We start from the raw sequence: 17902 nt of genomic DNA, 5'->3' as shown, positions 1-17902 counted from the left end.
AACATTGTAAAACTTCAGTAGCAGGCATAAAAGAAAACCTAAAGCAATGAAGAAAGAGATATTCATTGATGAGAAGATTCCATATTATAAACATAAATTTCCACCAAATATATCTCTAAATTCAATGCAGGTCTCCAAATTCGTGTTTGACTGGGTGTTTGTACACAGGTACAATATGTGCATGTATACAAACCAACCATATAATCCTAACAATCATATGTAAACACAAATGGCAATGAATAACCAAGAGTTTTTGACAAAGAAAAAGAATTATAGCAGGACAATCCCCCTCATGGAAATTGACTTAGGAAAGTCAGGTATTTTTTTTTTCCTCAAATATGAGCGCCAAGCTTTTTAAAAGATTTATTTATACAAGAACTGGGGGTGCAGATCAGAGGTATGGGAGGGTGAGAGAATTCAGCAGAGACAGAGTGGGTAGCAGAACAGGCAGAAGGACTGAACACACTGCTGAGGGGAGCAGCAGGCGAGACAGGAGAGGTCTGCTGCACCATGTGGGTTTCTTCCTGGCCGGCCAGGAATCAAACCCGCGCTGCAGAGACTGCGGGCATCTTCATAGCGTGGCGCTCAACCCGCTGCGCTACCAGGGAGGCCCAAGAGCCAAGCTTTAAGTTGATTCGGAAATTCATAAAATGTGGGAAATATTAAAACTGAAGCAGTTTCCCAGATATATGACTCCCCACAAGTCATATAAACTTAACATTTCAGTGAACTGGGAATAAACATCCTAAAAGCATTCCAGAGAAAGGATAAAAGGTTATAATAGAAGGGTAAGAAAAAATATATATACATAAAAATATAATAGAAGAATAATAATGGCATTATACCTATTAACAGTAAGTTAGAAGACAAGGTAATACCTTGTAAATTCTAAGAGAAAAATAATTTAAAAATTGTACTACTATGGTCAAATTGTCAGTCAAGTATAAGGGTGAAAATGAATCCAACTTTGCAGATTATAAAATTATTTGCTTCCAACAGAACCTTTCTTAAACAACTACTATCAAATCAGGAGAAAGACAGATGTGGAATCCAGGAAATGGAGGCTCCAATACCACAGAGCAACACAGAATTCCTTGATGAGGAAGGTAGTCCTAGGACAACGGTTCTGCAGTAGGCCGCTGGAAGTCTAGATGAGAATGGGAGATTGCAAGACTCTAATATGGATATTTCTAAAGGAAAAAGGGGAATCACCAAGTTATTTAATGAGTCTGGGAGCAAAAGGAATTGCTTAGACTCCAGGAGAGAAGCACCAGCTGATACTATGGAGGACTAGGGAAACACTAGCTCTTCCCCTGGGGTTCTTTTTCATGTAGCTCTCTCCTCTCTGGAATTGTGGCCTGCAACTTTCTGATACCACAGCCACCATGACTTTAATCTGTTTACTCAACTCAAGAGCACCAAGCTCTCTCCCCCTTCTTGTGTCATACCCAGTACTATTCATGTCCCACATTATAGTTCATACATAAAGTTATCCTAGAGTAGTATAATTCCATAAATTTACCTTACATTGTCTGTGTGACTGCTGTTATATCTTTTATTTCTATATGTTATAAATCCACATTACAACATTGTTTTGTTTTGAATAGTCACATACTTTTCACATAATTTTTTTAAATAATAAATATTATTTTTATATCCCCCCATACAATTGCAAACCTCCCATTCTGACCCCGAGAAATGTCTTTTTGTTTATCCACTTACCCTATCTGATATTCTTTATCCTATAGATATAAGCATGTAAACGGTATCATTTCCTTTGGCATGAAAGACTTTCTTTAGCATGCAGGCCTGCTAGAGATTAATCTCTCTTCTTTAATTATCTGAAAAGGCCTTAAATTGATATTCATTTTGAAGGATCGTTCTGCTTGATACAGAATTCTTGGTTTACATGTTTTTTTTTTTTTCCTATTAGCACTTAAAAATAACATTTCAAGATTTCGGATGAAAAACAAGTTATTATTACTTTTTCACCTGGCTATTTTCAATATTTTTCTTTATCAATAGTTTTAACCAGTTTAACTATATATGGCTAGATGCGGTTCCTTGTACAACTTTAAAACATACTAAAACTCATAGGTCTGTGCTTTTTTATTTTCATATTTGGTAACTTTGAGCCATTCATTCTATTATTCCTCAGCCCCTCGCTCATTTTTCATTTTAGAATTCCAATGAAATGAATCCTTGAATCTATTTTGCTTCAATCTTTTTCTCTCTGTTCTTCAGATTAGATCATCTCTATTGATTAGTCTTCAGTTTCACTGAGTTGTCTCTCATCTCTAATGACTGTTAACCTATTCCCATGAATTTTATATTTCTATTACCATACTTTTCACTTTCTGAATGTCTTGAGATTCCTGATCTGTGTAATTCTTATGACGATATTTTTCTTTTATTCTTTAAATATTTATTATGGTTTCACTAAGTCTGTGTGTGCAAAGTCCAACATCTGTGCTATCCAGTTTTGTAGTGGTTATTTTTTATTTTTTAATTCTATCATAATCCCTTCCCTATCCCACCCACCATTTTTGTTTGGTTCAATGATTTCTAGCTAAATGCTGGTCAGTGTCATCAGCAAAACATTCTAGAATATATGGAATATATTACCTCCTCCTGAAGAGTATTAACTCCTACTTAACAATAAGATACTGACAGATCTTCTAGACATGAATTGACTGATGGTTATATTCTTTGAGGGCAGATTTACAGAAAGTCTAAAATTCATCTTCAGCCCCTTTAAATGGCAGGACCAATTTCAAACTCTTTTATTGGACCCTGAATTTAGGTTATTACCTAAAGTAAATTTTAAATGCTACAAAAGTGCTAACTAGCTCTCCAGAGGCAAAATTCCAATTGTCCCTTAGCCCTATTTTCTTCCTAGCATTGCTTGATTCTAGTAACCTATTGTTAAATGGGAAGCATCAACTATTTGGTAAGTCTCATATGGTCTGATACTATACTTGTACAGCTCAACCTTCATGAGGTAGCCCCATCTGGACACTTCTACACCCTGCTATCTCAACTACTCCAAATCTGATCATCTTCTCAATTCTGTAGGACTATTATAGTTTGCTCTAACTCTAGCTTTCTGAATAAGAGTCAGCAATCAATCTAATTCTGGAAAATTAAGAGGCATATATCATTAATTCATTTCTCTTATAGGTAACAGGCAAGTGCTACCTATTCCTCAATGCCTGGAAACAGTTGTCCCAAATATTATGTCCAGTTTTACAGCTGCCTACAGTGAAAGGACAATTTGGTGCCAGTTACAACATCGTAATCAAAACGGCCACATAATTTATTTATATAATTTATTTATATATATTTAACATCATTGTTCATTTTTGTGCAATGTTTGCTTTCTCCTCTCAAGTGTTGACCCCATAGAATTCCCACTACCAATTTACCCCCCAAGCACCATCACCACAGTCCCTTGTGCTCTTCCCTCCCGTTTTGACCCCTCTCCCTCCCTTTCCCCTGCAGAGTGTTTTATAATTGTCTGTTAATTTTGTTTTCTTTTTTATTGCTATTATTTTTCCTCTGATCCCTTATTTGGTTCCCCTATATTCCTCCCATAACTGAAACCATCTGATATTGTTCTTTTTCCCTCTGACTTATTTCACTGAGCATAATGCTTTCTAGCTCCATTCATTTTGTTGCAAATTGCATGAGTTTATCTTTTTTGGTTGCTGAATAGAATTCCATTGTGTACATATACCACATCTTCTTGATCCAGTCATCTATTTTAGGGCATTTGGGTTGTTTCCATAGCTTACCTATTGTAAATAGTGCTGCAATAAACATACAGGTGCAGGTGTTCTTTTGAATTAATGTTTTTGTGTCCTAGGAGTGGAATTGCTGGGTTGTAGGGTAGCTCCATTTTTAATAGTTTGAGGACCCTCCACACAGCTTTCCATAGAGGTTGGACCAGCAATGTAGAATTCCTTTTTTTCCCACAGACTTGCCAACATTTGTTTCTAGTGTTTTTAATATGTGTCATTCTTACTGGTGTACGGTAGTATATTTCATTGTGGTTTTGATTTTCATTTTCTTGATTATAAGGGATGTTGAACATTTTTTCATACCTGTTGGCCATTTGCATTTCCTCTTTGGAGAAGTGTCTGTTTACCTGTACTGCCCACTTTTTGACTGGATTGTTTATTTGGGTTTCGTTGAGATTTGTGAGTTCTTTGTAGATCTTTGTGATCAATCCCTTATCAGTTATATGGAGTGCAAAAATTTTCTCTCAATCAATAGGGTGTCTCTTTGTTTTGGCTAATGTCTCTTTTGCTGTATAGAACCTTTTCAGTTTGATGAAATTACAGCTGTTTATCTTTTCCTTCACTTTCTTTGTGATGGGGGACGAGTCTTTTAAAAAGTTACTGAGATATATATCATGTAGTGTTTTACCTATATTTTGTTCTATATATTTTATGGCTTCAAGTCTTATGTTCAATTCTTTTATCCATTTTGAATTGATTTTCATGCACAGTATAAGGTAGTAGTCTAGTTTCATTCTTTTACATGTGGTGGTTCAGTTTTCCCAGAACCATTTATTGAACAAACTGTCCTTATTTCAAAGATTAGTTGTCCATATCCATGTGGCTTTATTTCTGGTCTTCCGATTTGGTTCCACTAGTCTGTGTGTCTGTTTCTGTTCCAGTACCATGCTGTTTTAATTACTAAGGCTTTGTAGTGTAGTTGAAGTTTGGGAGTGTGATAGCTCCATTCTTTTTAGTCAGGAGAACTTTGGCTATTTGAGGGTTTTTTTGTGGGTCCATATGAATTTCATCAATATTTGTTCTATTTCTTTGAAGAATGTCATTGAGATTTTTATCAGGATTGCACTGAATCTGTAAATTGCTTTCAGTAGAATGGCCATTTTAATAATATTAATATTCTTCCAATCCATGAACAAGGGACGTCTTTCAATTTTTGTCTTCTATTTCTTTTAAGTCACTCACCTCCTTAGTTAAGTTTATTCCCAGGTATTTGATTTTTTTGGTACCGATTGTAAATGGGATGTTTTTCTTAATTTCTTCTTCAGATTGAATGTTTGCATATAGGAAGGCTACTGATTTTTGAGTGTTGATTTTATATCCTGCTACTTTACTACTGGTTTATTATTTTAATTAGTTTTTCTGTGGCATTTTTAGGGTTATCTATGTATATTATATTGTCTGTAAACACTGATAATTTCACTTCTTCTTTCCCTATTTGAATCCCCTGTACGTCCTTCTCTTGTCTTATTGCTCTGGCTAGGACTTCCAGTATTATATTGAAAAGCAGTGGCAAAGAGTGGACTTCCTTGTCTTGTTCCTGATCTTACAGGAAAGTCTTTCAGCTTTTCATCATTGAGAACAATATTGGCTGAGGATGTGAATATATGACTTTTATCACGTTAAGGTAGGTTCCTTCTATCTCAAGAATTTTGAAAGCCTTCATTATAAATGAATGTTGATCTTTGTCAAATGCTTCCTTAGCATCTATTGATATGATCATATGGTTTTTATTTTTCTTTTTGTTGATGTGTTGGATTACATTAAATGATTTCTGGATGTTAAACCATCCTTGGGCCCCTGGAATAAATCCCACTTGGTTGTGAATTATCCTTTAATGCATTTTTGGATTCTGTTGGCAAGGAATTTTGGATCAGTGTTCATTAGGGAGATTGAGCTGTATTTTCTTTTTTATGTGGTGTCTTTGTTTGGTTTTGGTATTAAGTGTAATGTTGGCTTCATAAAACGTATTTGGTAGTATTCCTTCTTTCTCAATTTTTAAAGAGTTTGTGTAGGATAGGCACTGGTTCATTTCTGAACATTTGGTAGAATTAATTTGTGAAGCCATCTGGTCCTAGACTTTCTTTTCATGGTTTATTTCTAGTTTGATACCTTTATAATCAGAAAAGATATCTGGTATGATTCTGATCTTAATGTATCTGTTGATGTCTGTCTTGTGACCCATTACACCATTATCAATGCTGGAGAATGATCTGTGCGCACTTGATAAAGTATGTACTCGAATTTTTTTGGATATAGTATCCTACGGATGTCTGTCCATGAGGCTGAGGTCTTTATTTAGGGCTCTACTGTCCTTGTTTATTTTTTTTCTAGTTGATCTGTCCATTGGTGAAAGTGGTATGTTGAAGTCTCCTACTATGTATGCATTCTCTAATGTCTGTCTTCAGAGCTGGTAATAATTGTCTTACATATATTGGTGCTCCTTCATTTGGTGATTATATGTTGAGAGTGTTATAACTTCCTGATACATTGTCCCCTTAATCATAATGCTGATCTGTGTCTTTTTATTGATAAGTTTAATTCATTTACAATTAAGCTTAATATTGATATGTTGGCATCTGTATTTGCCATTTTGTTTGTCTTTTTGTAATTTTATTCCATACCTTATTCTGTTCTTCTTATTCATTCCTCTGTTGGTTTTGGCTTTAGAACTTCTTGTAGTATTTTTTGGAATGGGAGGTTAGTAGTAATAAATTTCTGGAGATTCTGTTTGGCTGAGAAGGTCCTTATTTTCCTTCATAGAGGAAGGAGAGCTTTGCAGGGTAAACTAATTTTGGTCAGCATTTGTTGACTGGGAGTTTATTGAATATGTCACTCCATTCTCTTCTTGCCCACAGTGTTTCTTCAGAGAAATCTGATGTCAGCCCGATTGGTTTTCCTTTATAGGTTATCTTTTTGTTCCCCCTCATCAGCTTCATTATTTTTTCCTTGGAAGCTTTCCTATTAGGTATCTTGCTGTAGGTTTCCTTTCATTGTGTAATTGGTGTTCTTCTAGGAATACTGAGTGTTTCTTCATTCTTTTTCCTTTGTACTTCTCCTTTTTCTTTGTTAGTTCTTTTTATATCTGTATCTCCAAGAGTACTGATTCATTCTTCCATTGCATCAATTCTGCTTTCATTGCTTTTCCCAGAGTTCTTCATCTCCTCCATTAATCTTTTAATATCTTGTACCTTCCTTCATTTCCAATTTCAGTCTTCAGTTTATTAATTATATTTCTCATATCATTCTTTTTCTTTTCATCTTCTTTATGATTTTTAATCATGGTGATTTAAAATTCTCTATCTGGTAGGCATAGAAGTTCTTCCATGTCATTGCTGTTGAGTTCTGGGGACTGATTTTTTTTTTTGTGTTGTGCCCTTCCCCAGAGGGCTTGGGCTTGCTTGGCTATTTGTATTTTTCCTTCTCCCTGTTGTCCATTTTCTAATTTGTTCTATGCGGTGGGCCACTGTGTCACTGGTACTGGTGGGCATCTCTTTGGGGTGCTCCTTCTGGGATATCAGGAACTGGTGGCCAGACCGAGTCCAACACTGTTACACCCCACTCCACAAGGAGATTGATGCTGTGGATGGGTTGATAGGTGCTGTCCCTGCAGATCACTGAGTCTCTGTATGCTGCTGGTCTCTTCCCCTACATGTCAATCTTAACCTTTATTTGCTAAACCCTTCCTGTCTTTACTCAGTTCCAAAAGGGGATCATGTAGTTGCTGGTTTCCAACAGCCCCGCTGGCAGGCCCACACTTTCCTGGAACCCACAGTTCACCTTGATGGCGGAGTCCTCCCTCTCTTATGTTTCTTTCTATAATTATCTCAGGATAAATTTTCAGAAGTCAAATTACTGATGCAGAGTAATATGACATTTTCATGACTTTTGGAATGCATTACACTAAACTACTCTCAGTTTCTGCCAATTAAAATGATGTACATTTGGACTTTTGCTATACAGCCAGGAAAGTGAAGTAAAAACAAAGCTAAGGAATAAATTATAGCATATAAACTTTTGAATAAAAGAAAAGTAAGGGGCCTTGCTGGTGGTTAAGTCTCAGCACTATCACTGCTACAGCCTGAGTTCAATCCCAGGCCAGTGAGCTAATCCACACATACGGCACAGCAAACCTCTCCTGTCTCGCTCACTGCTCCCCTAAGCAGTATACTAATGTACTTCAGTAAATCCACCTGTTCTGCTCCCCACTCTGTCTCTGGTGGATCCTCTCACCCCCTGCACCTCTGGCCTACACCCCAGTTCTTCTATGCAAAAATAAATAAAATCTTTTAAGAAAAAAAGAAAACAACTGCAGGGATCTAGCAGAATTTAAGTTAACAGATCTTAAACAAAAGGTAGTATGAATCTAAATCAATCCAGAGGAATTTCTGATTAAATAAAACATTTGTTGAACACTGTCTCTCAGTTAACTAGACAACTAGGAGAGAAAGACAAAATAAATATATGTGAAAAAGGAGTAGCATTTTCTTTTTCTATATGGGATTTATATTCCTCACCTCTCAGGAAACATGAAAATATCTCAAGTACAATAATTAACTGTTCAGCTAAAGAAAGAACAAAAGAATACACTGTATCAATCTTAAGCTCATTAATATATGCAATTTAAAACGTCCCAGTCTTCATAGAAAAACCCTCATACAGATAAGTATGTCTAAGTTTGTGGAAGGTGGTGCTGCACAGGAAGAAAAAGGATAGATGGATAATATATAAGTAGCTGGTTTTTAAAGAAGATAAAGACATGTAACAAGGAAATGTCTGTGGATAAAATAATTTAAGATTAATTTTTATTTACCGTTCCATCTTCCATTAATTTCAGACAGGAACCAAAATCTGCTAAACGGATATGTCCATTCATGTCCATCAATATATTGTCAGGTTTGATGTCCCTGAAAAAAATAAATTCAATTTTTAGATGGGGAAAAAAATAATCAGTTACCTGGTAGACCGACTTTTCCCTGAAAAGATCAATCTCTTTTAAAATAATACTGTGAGGATATCTATTTGACTTTATTTTGGAGATAAAAGGCACTGTGGTAATTTCATTCATGTAAAAGTCCTCAGAGGTATAGATTCAAATGTAAGCAAGGTAGGTTTACTTTTGTCATACAAAGAAAAGTCGTATTTACCGGACACACACAATACATACTACCCTCTTGCCCACGATACTCGACAGAGAAAATATACTTCCTAGACACTAGATACAAATGTAGATAAATAAATTCTCAGTGATGGCAGAACCTGTCATCATAAGGTAATTGCTTCAAAAAGCTGATCTTGGAAAACAACTGAAACAACTGTACTATTTACATTGCCTAAATCTATTTATATAGTAAACATACTATATTTTATGTTTACGCTATTTATAGATGTTAAATGACAGCCAAATTTAAAAAACCTAATAAATCATATCAGATTTTATATTTGCTTTTACATTTGAATAATTAAAAGTGCTAGAAAAACCTTTGAAAAATCCTACATAAAATGATTTTGTAAAGAAGATTCAGCAATGTAGAATTTGTAGTCTAAAGATTTCAGTAGTGAAAAGCTCAGAGATTTGACTCTTTCAACTTACTTTACTTTTAGAGGAAGAAAAATGATCTTCTATAAGCATTTGCATATAATTTTTACTGACAAGTAGTTACCGGGAATATGGTCTCTTTAATTAACCTGAATGATGCCACTTAAGTCCATGCCTCCACCTCCCAAGTTGTAATATGGGATAATTTAGTACAACTTGGTTGCTGAAGTAGTTTTTTTGAGTGTTGTATATCGTAAGTTAGCAAATTATGTCCCACAAGCCAAATGTGGCCCATAGTCTGTTTTTGTAAATTTTATTGGCACACAGCCACACCCATTCATTAAGTATTATCTGTAGCAGCTTTTCCATTATAGCAGCGGAGTCAAGAAATTCTGACATTTGAAAAACCTTGACTGTCAAAGCCTAGAATATTTCCTGTTTGGCCCTTTTCAGAAAAGCTTGCTGACTCTGTTGTAGATTATTGATGATTACTTAACAGAGAACAGGCAAGTAGTCTGAAAATAACAATCTGTAAAGGAAATTGACTTCATAATTCTCAACATTTTAGTTAAACCTGAACTGTCAAGTAAAACTAAGATTTTCTCTTGTTTGCAAACATCAAAGTTGTACACATTAGTGCTGGAAGGAATCTCAGAATTTACCAAGATCAATTTTATTTTTTTTTACTGGAATAGGATAATTTTATTCTTATTAACTTGAAAAACATTTATTTTTGCATAGAACTGGTGTGTAGGCCAGAGGTATGGGGTGGGGGTGGGGTGAGGGGTCCCTGAATGGATTCACCAGAGATATAATGGGGACCAGTACAGGCGGATTTACTGAAATACACTGCTATAGGGAGCAGTAGGCAAGACAGAAGAGGTCTGCTATGCCGTATGTGGGTTAGTTCCCTGGCCAGAGATCAAACTCAGGCTATAGGTGTGCTAGTGCTGAGACTTACCCTCCTACACCAACAGGGAGGCTCTATTTTTATTTTTGTTAATGAGGTAACATCAACTTATGTTTGTGTTTTAGAGGTATAGGAACAAGGCCATTTTTAGATGAGAAAATGGTATTTTATTTTTTATTTAAAAATGATAAAGCTATTGAATATAAGTCACTAAATGCAACCATTACTGGTATATTTCTCAGATTTTAAAGGACAACTAATGGAATTTACAAAGGCAGGATTTTAAACCACCAATAACATTTTTGACAGTTTTAAAAATAAAACTTTTAGGAAGGAATAACTTACATGTGACTATATATATAACAAATAAAAAATAATGAAATGCAAAATATTAAAGAAGACATTATAGATAGTATTGACATTACTCAAGTATCCCATTACCCTGATGTCCCTTCCCACCAATCCCCACAGGCAACCACTATCATGAATTTGGTGTTTATTTTCTCTGTGCACTTTTTATATGATCAGCACATATATATATATATCTATGCAACACGAAACTATGTAAAGAACTTTTCTAAGTGTCTTTAAACTTCATTATTGATACCAAATTGTGTTAGCTTTTTGCAACTTGGTCATTCTGTGTTTACAATTCCAAAATGTATCCATATGAAATTTTCATAAACTGTTGGGAGAGACTCCATGTAGTGAGCAGAAGGGCCTTGACCTAAGTCCCTAAGGCATGTGAAAAAACATGCGTCTCGGAGGAAAACCTCTGAGTGACAGGACCTGGTGTTGAGTGCCCGGAAAGTGACCTGCGTGGAGTCAGGCCTCTACATCTCCACAGTCTGAGAATAACAAAAATAATGAGTGGACTTCCCAGGCTCTAGCTAGGGGGCGATAAGATTATGTGTGTGAGAACTAACCACCTGGTACCCTACTGTCTGAAGTAAATAGATAATAGTAAGAAAGTAGACAAATCATTCATATGTGTTATCACTATATGGTATGCTTTGATGTTACACATGCTGCAATTAAAATAGTATATAATGAGCATTCAGACAATAAAGATTTGCTGCATGCTGGACATGACAGTCCCCCATGTCTGATTTCCCTCACCGTCGTGTCCCAGGTCTCGGACTCACTAGAAGTCCACAATAAACAAATTCTTAAGTTTTCCTAGTGGAATTTTAGATTGCTGTAGGTTGATGCTTTACTATAATACAAAATTCTAAGATGAGTAATTTTATATATGTATCTAAGTACTTATATGGGAATATTTCTCCACGTTAAATATCTGGAACTGGAACTGAGATAAAGACATGTACATCTTCAATTTTACTAGCATGACTATGAGTTAAGTTGAGAATCATTTTTATGTTTTCAACAGTCATCTTAGATGACCACTTCTGTAAAATTCCAGTTAATATTCTTTATCATTTTGTTGCTCTGTGGACATATTGTTTGCATTCCAGTTTTTTATTAACGTTCAGGAATTTTGTTTACTCAAACATGTTACATGTGCTATAAATCCCTTCTCTTAGCATATGGGCTTGCTGATTCACATTGTTTATAATGCTGCCTTACCAAATAAAAAAAAAAGTAATTCTAATGTCCTATAACTTATAATTTGTGTTTTTGCATTTTTTCTTTACTATGATCAACAATTCTGTGAGATATTTGTCTGTTGTTGATCATTTCAAATTAAGTTTCTGTTTCAATAGAACCCCAGATTTCTGTACTTTTTTAAAATCAATTTTAACTTTCCATGCTTTTCTTCCTCTGCTATTATTTTCAGCATCAGAGTTGCTGTTATTTTCTAACATCTGAGTCATAAAAAGTTTAACATCTTTTTAAATAAAATATGTTCATTTTTAACATTTTCATTTAAGTTTAGAGATTTTCTTTTACAAGATATTACAGGTACATCCCACAAATTCTGATATATAGTATTTTTTATTTCTTTTTGTTCTAAATATTTTGTAATTTCCATTGTGATTTTCCTCTGCCATGTTTAAAGAGAATGCGTTCAATTTTTAAAATATAAAGACTACTTTTTAGCTTTGCTAGGATTTAATTCTATTAATTTTATCATTAGGATGGATAAATCATTTTTTTGCTGAAAATAAAAAATATAAAAAGGCATACACTAAAAAATTTCCAAACACCTGTCCCAATTCACCCAGTTCCTATACTGAATAATTATTATAATTAGTTTCTTACCTACCCTTCTGTGTTATTTATAAAAATGTATGATATTTTTAACACAATGATAAATAATGTACATCAACCTGCAAATTCTTTCTTTACATAGAACCAATGTTGGATCCATATCAAAACTGAAAGACCTCATCATTCTTAGTTTCCTATTGCCTGACTGTAACATAATTTTGTTACCCATGCAAACCTTTACCCCTTACAAAACAGCAACATTTGACATTTCACAGAACCCATGTTCTTCCCTTTATTGTTTTTCTAGGTGGAATTTTTAAAGGTCAAACAACAGGACCAGCCAAAACCAGCTTGGATCTGTACAACTTAGCATAGAAGTGCACACATGTAATAAGATGGGGAAAAGTCCATGCAAGGCTCAGCCTTGAAAAAAACCCTGCCCCACTGTTCACTTTAAAAGTAGCTCCCTCAGGGCCTTCCTGGTGGCACAAGGGGTTAAGACACAACCTGCAAGGCTATCCACAGCCACTGCAGCACGAGTTCAATCCCTGGCCAGGGAGCAACCCACATGACACAGCAGACCTCTCCTGACTTGCCCACTGTTGTCCTCAGCAGTGTATTTCAGTCAGTCTGCCTGTTCTGTTCCCCACTCTGTCTCTCCCCCTCCCCCCACACACCTCTGGCCTGTATCCCAGCTCTTATATGCATAAAAATAAATAAATCTTTAAAAAAATAAAAGTAGCTCCCTCATGTAATGATTAAGGGAATGGCATATCAGGAAGACGTAACACTCCATACATCTGACAAGGGACTGACACTGAAGATCTGCAAAGAACTCACACAACTCAACAAAAAGAAAATAACCTAATCAAAACATGGACAAAATAACTAAACAGACACTTCTCAATCAAAATATAAAGGCTGCAAACAGGCACATGAAAAAACGCTCATCATCACTTATCATCAGGGAAATGCAAATCAGGACCTCAATGAGATACCACCTCTTTGCGAATGGCCCATATCGTAAAAACCAGAAACAAGTGCTGGCGAGGATGAGGAGAAACGGAGCCCTCCTGTACTGCTGATGGGAATGCATACTGGTCTAGCCCTCATGGAAAACAATATATAGGTATCTCAAAACACTAAACATAGTGGAATAATTCTACACTAAGGCATGTACCAGAAAAATTCAAAAACACTTATTTAAAAGGAAACTTTGCACTCCCATGTTTATTGCAGCATTATTTACAATAGCCAAGATATGGAAACAACATAGATGCCCCAAAACAGATGAACGGATCAAGAAGGCGTGGTTTATATACACAATGGAATACTACTCAACAATCAAAAAAAATGAACTCATGCCATTTGTGCCAACATGGATGAAAGCTGGAAAGGACAATGCTAAGCGAAATAGTCCGAAGGAGAAAAATAAATACTGGATCGTGTCACTATTATGTGGATTATAGTGTCTCTATATGTGGAATATAGAAAAACTAAACTAGGTTCAAATAAAGACAAGTTTAAAAACTAACCCTTCAAAGTTGACTATAGAACTGAAGCATCCAGAGGGGGGAGGAGTCTGGGAGGCCTAAGAACAAGGAAGGAAGGAAGCCTAGTGGGCTATGGTGGTAGACTATGGGGGGATTTGGTGGAGCGTTGCACCTCCTGATGGGGATAGCCTAATATTACCTCAATTAAAGATAAATAAACCTTTACTTTAGGGCCTCCCCGGTGGCACAGCGGTAGAGCGCTGGGTTGCGAAGCTGCCCGCGGCCTCTGTGGTGCCGGTTCGATCCCCGGCTGCTCCCCAGCCACTGGAGGAGGGTCCCACATGGCGCGCAGACCTCTCCTGCCGCCCACTGCTCCCCTCAGCAATGTACTTCGGTCCTTCTGCCTGCTCTGCTCCCCACTCTGGCTCTGGTGAATTCTCTCACCCTCCCGCGCTTCTGACTGTACCCAGTGCATGTATAAACAAAACAAACAAACAAACAAACAAATAAAAACATGCCTCTATTAAAAAAAAATCTTAAAAAATAAATAAATAAACCTTTACTTTAAGGGGGGAAATAGAAAGTATTAGTCCTATTTGATTTTTCATCAAAAATCAGAATCACTTCTCAACTTACCTCCTAATAACCACTTTTGCTCTTAACCAACAGACTGTCCTCACTAGATCCACAGAAACGCACAAAAAAAAATCTTAAAACACCCTCTTGCTTAAAAACCTTCAAAAGTTTTTAACCTTTCACTGTTATAAAAGTTCCTACATTTCCAATTTCATCTTGTGTTATTGCCTTTTGTACTTTAGGCTCTAGACACTGGTCTTTCTAATCATCTTTAAACAGAAATGCTGCACCTTCCTTCCTCATGAAAGTCCATGACATATGCTGCTCTCTGCTTAGAATTCTAGTTCCATTTTCACCTCACTCGCACTCATCTTCAGAATGAGAATTAAATAACGCCTTTCAATAGCCTTTTCTGATGTCTCAGTGATTGCTAAATTACTAACTTTATTAATTCTAAAATGTGGATAATCCTGCATTTTACACCTCTGAAATTAGGAAGCAATTTATAACCAGTGGCAACTTACAACTATAATAAACAATGTTGTTCTTGTACTAAAGATGACATTTCTAAAAACCACGAGCTTCTTAAATTTGATAAAATAAAGTGATTATTTTCTAAATAAAAAATTTTAAACTGTTTAATGATTTCACGCTATCCTATCAATTTGCATATGCCAGAATTTCCCTAACAAGTGTTCTGCTGCTCAATGTACACTGACTTCTAATTTGTAAATAAAACATTGCAATAAACATCCATATATGTGTGTGTGCATATATACATATATATGGTAAAGTGTTAGACTTTTTCCTTATGAAAAATCATAAATTTGAAATTTGGATCAAATTACATATTTTTTAAAACTTTTGCAAAAAACTGCCTAATTTTCAGAAGAAAACAATATTTTTTAAACGATTTATTTATTTATTTATACAAGCACTGGATACAGTCAGAAGTACGGGAGGGTAAATTCACCAGAGTCAGAGCAGGCAACAGAAATACACTGCTGAGGGGAGGAGAGGGCGTGGCAGGAGAGGTCTGCGCTCCATGTGGAACCCTCGCCGGCGGCCGAGGATTCGGCCGGGGATTGAACCAGCGCTGCAGAGGCTGCAGGCAGCTTTGTAGCCCAGCACTCAATCACTGCGCCACCAGGGGAGGCCCCAAGAAAACAATATTTTGCCAATTTTCAACTTAGCCAAGAGTGAAGAAAAGTGCCTGTTTCTCACATTCATAATAATGCTAAGTAGTATCATTCATCTTAATCACTGCCATTCTGATAATTATAAATACCACCTCATTCTTACTGGGATTTCTTTGCTTACTTGCAAGGGTAAATATTGTTAATGTGCTTACTAATTACCTGTAAGTCCCCTTTCATGAACTCCTTCTTCAAGATCTTCAGCTTTTTATGTACTACACTCTCCAACTGTCATGAAATATTGAGGAATTTTTTTCAATTACAACTTTTGTAATAAGTTACTCTTCTTTTCCTAGATATGTATCTTAACTCTACTTTCACTATTGGTTCTTTATTCCTCATTGGGAGGAATAATTTCTAGAAGAAAGGACAAACAAAATTTTTGATATCAAGTTCTGATATGTAGATAACATTATATAAACCATGACTTTCTATATGAAACAAAAACCTATAGTGTGTCCATGAGCTGCTGGACTATAATAACCTGGGACTCTAAGTATTTCCTGAGCTTCATGTATTAATTAAAAACAAAAACAAGTGACAGAACTATAAGGAAGAATGCATTGGCTCCCTATATAACTTCCAAATTCAAAGCACCAGGCAACTAGACAGCAGAAACCCAATGAAAAGGGGAAGGGGGGGAAATCATCAAGGTTGTTGATATTATCATATTTAGAAGGAAAAAGCATAAAAGGATTTTTAGTATCCTTAGTAAAAATAAGGGAAATAACAGAAACTATCACTATTAACATGAAATATATCATTATTGTTTCATCCTGCATATTAAAAAAACAGTATGATCTATATGATCAGTATGATCTGTTTTTTTAATATGCAGGATGAAACAATAATGATATATTTCATGTTAATAGTGACAAAGTTTCTGTTATTTCCCTTATTTTTACTAAGGATACTAAAAATCCTTTTATGCTTTTTCCTTCTAAATATGATAGTATCAACTCAGCAATCAAAAAAGATAAACTCATGCAATTTGCAGCAACATGGATGGTGCTGGAAGGGATCATGCTCAGCGAAATAAGCCAGAAAGAAAAAGAAAAATACCGGATGGTCTCACTCATAGCAGGTATCTAGAAAACCTAAATAAGGGACCAGGAAAAAGAATAACTATAAGAAAGCAAAAATCAAAATCAACAAACAACTATAAACCAGAGACAACTATAAACCGGGGTGGGGGGGATTGGGGTCAAAATAAGGGGGTTGCAATTGTATGGGGAATATAAAAATTAAAAAAAAAATTTTAAATTTAAAAAAAGAATATTGAACTTAAAAAAAATAGATCATAACTATACCCCAACTAATTGAAAAAACAAAGACCTTGGAAAACATAATTTAGTTTCCAAAATCCTCAGTAAACTCTAAGCAAATCAATAAAATGCTAAGGATCTAAAGAATCCCCCTAATCATTTTACATTTTCTCCCAAACCAATGAATGATTTTGCATTATGCTATATTTTAGCAGTTGGGATGAAGACAGAATTTAAGCAACTCAAATTTCAGGATTCCGTAATTGTTCCGTAATTGCAGAGGGAGTGATGAGATCAAAATGTTACAGCTGATAAAAATGTAACATTCAGTAATCATTAACATTTACAGTATAACACTGAGCCAACTGCCTTATTACTGTGGGAGATATAAAAGAGCAAATAGAAATCATTCTTTTCTTCTCTTTAGCTCTATACCAAAAATCTCCATGAGGGGACATATGCTTATTGAGAGAACGAATGTTTAATTCTAGCCCCTCCAGAAACCACAGTAAAATAACAATACAAAAATAAAAGGTAGAGGGCCTCCCCGGTGGCGCAGCGGTTGAGCGCTGGGTTGCGAAGCTGCCCGCAGCCTCTGCAGCGGCGGTTCGATCCCCGGCTGCTCCCCGGCCACCAGAGGAGGGTCCCACATGGCGCGCAGACCTCTCCTGCCGCCCGCTGCTCCCCTCAGCAGTGTGCTTCGGTCCTTCTGCCTGCTCTGCTCCCCACTCTGGCTCTGGTGAATTCTCTCACCCTCCCGCGCTTCCGACTGTACCCAGTGCTTGTATAAATAAATAAATAAATGAAAATTAAAAAAAAAAAAAAAAAAGTAAATGTTTTAAAAAAAAAAAATAAAAGGTAGAAACACACAGTATATGTAAGAAAAAACAACAGAAGTTAAAAGGTATTGACACAATTTTGGAAGAATGGAAAGTTATGTACAATAATACAAAG

At 35.8% G+C, this 17902-nt stretch overlaps 1 protein-coding gene across 7 annotated transcripts in view; it reads right to left on the bottom strand.

Annotated features, from left to right (window-relative positions):
- Window positions 1-17902, bottom strand: part of CDC42BPA (CDC42 binding protein kinase alpha) — a 277737-nt gene that overhangs the window by 145878 nt on the left and 113957 nt on the right. For all 7 annotated transcript variants that reach the window (XM_037510331.2, XM_054694969.1, XM_054694968.1 and 4 more), the window contains exon 6: window positions 8611-8704. In XM_037510331.2, coding sequence (XP_037366228.1) covers window positions 8611-8704 — 94 coding nt within the window. The remainder of the gene's footprint in view (window positions 1-8610; window positions 8705-17902) is intronic.

The sequence above is a fragment of the Talpa occidentalis genome, unplaced genomic scaffold (genome assembly GCF_014898055.3).
Source record: "Talpa occidentalis isolate TD23 unplaced genomic scaffold, MPIMG_talOcc4v2.1 talOcc4.14, whole genome shotgun sequence".
In the NCBI taxonomy this organism is placed as follows: domain Eukaryota; kingdom Metazoa; phylum Chordata; class Mammalia; order Eulipotyphla; family Talpidae; genus Talpa; species Talpa occidentalis.
Note: the sequence above shows the minus strand (reverse complement) of the source record. Positions and strands in the feature narration are given on the sequence as shown.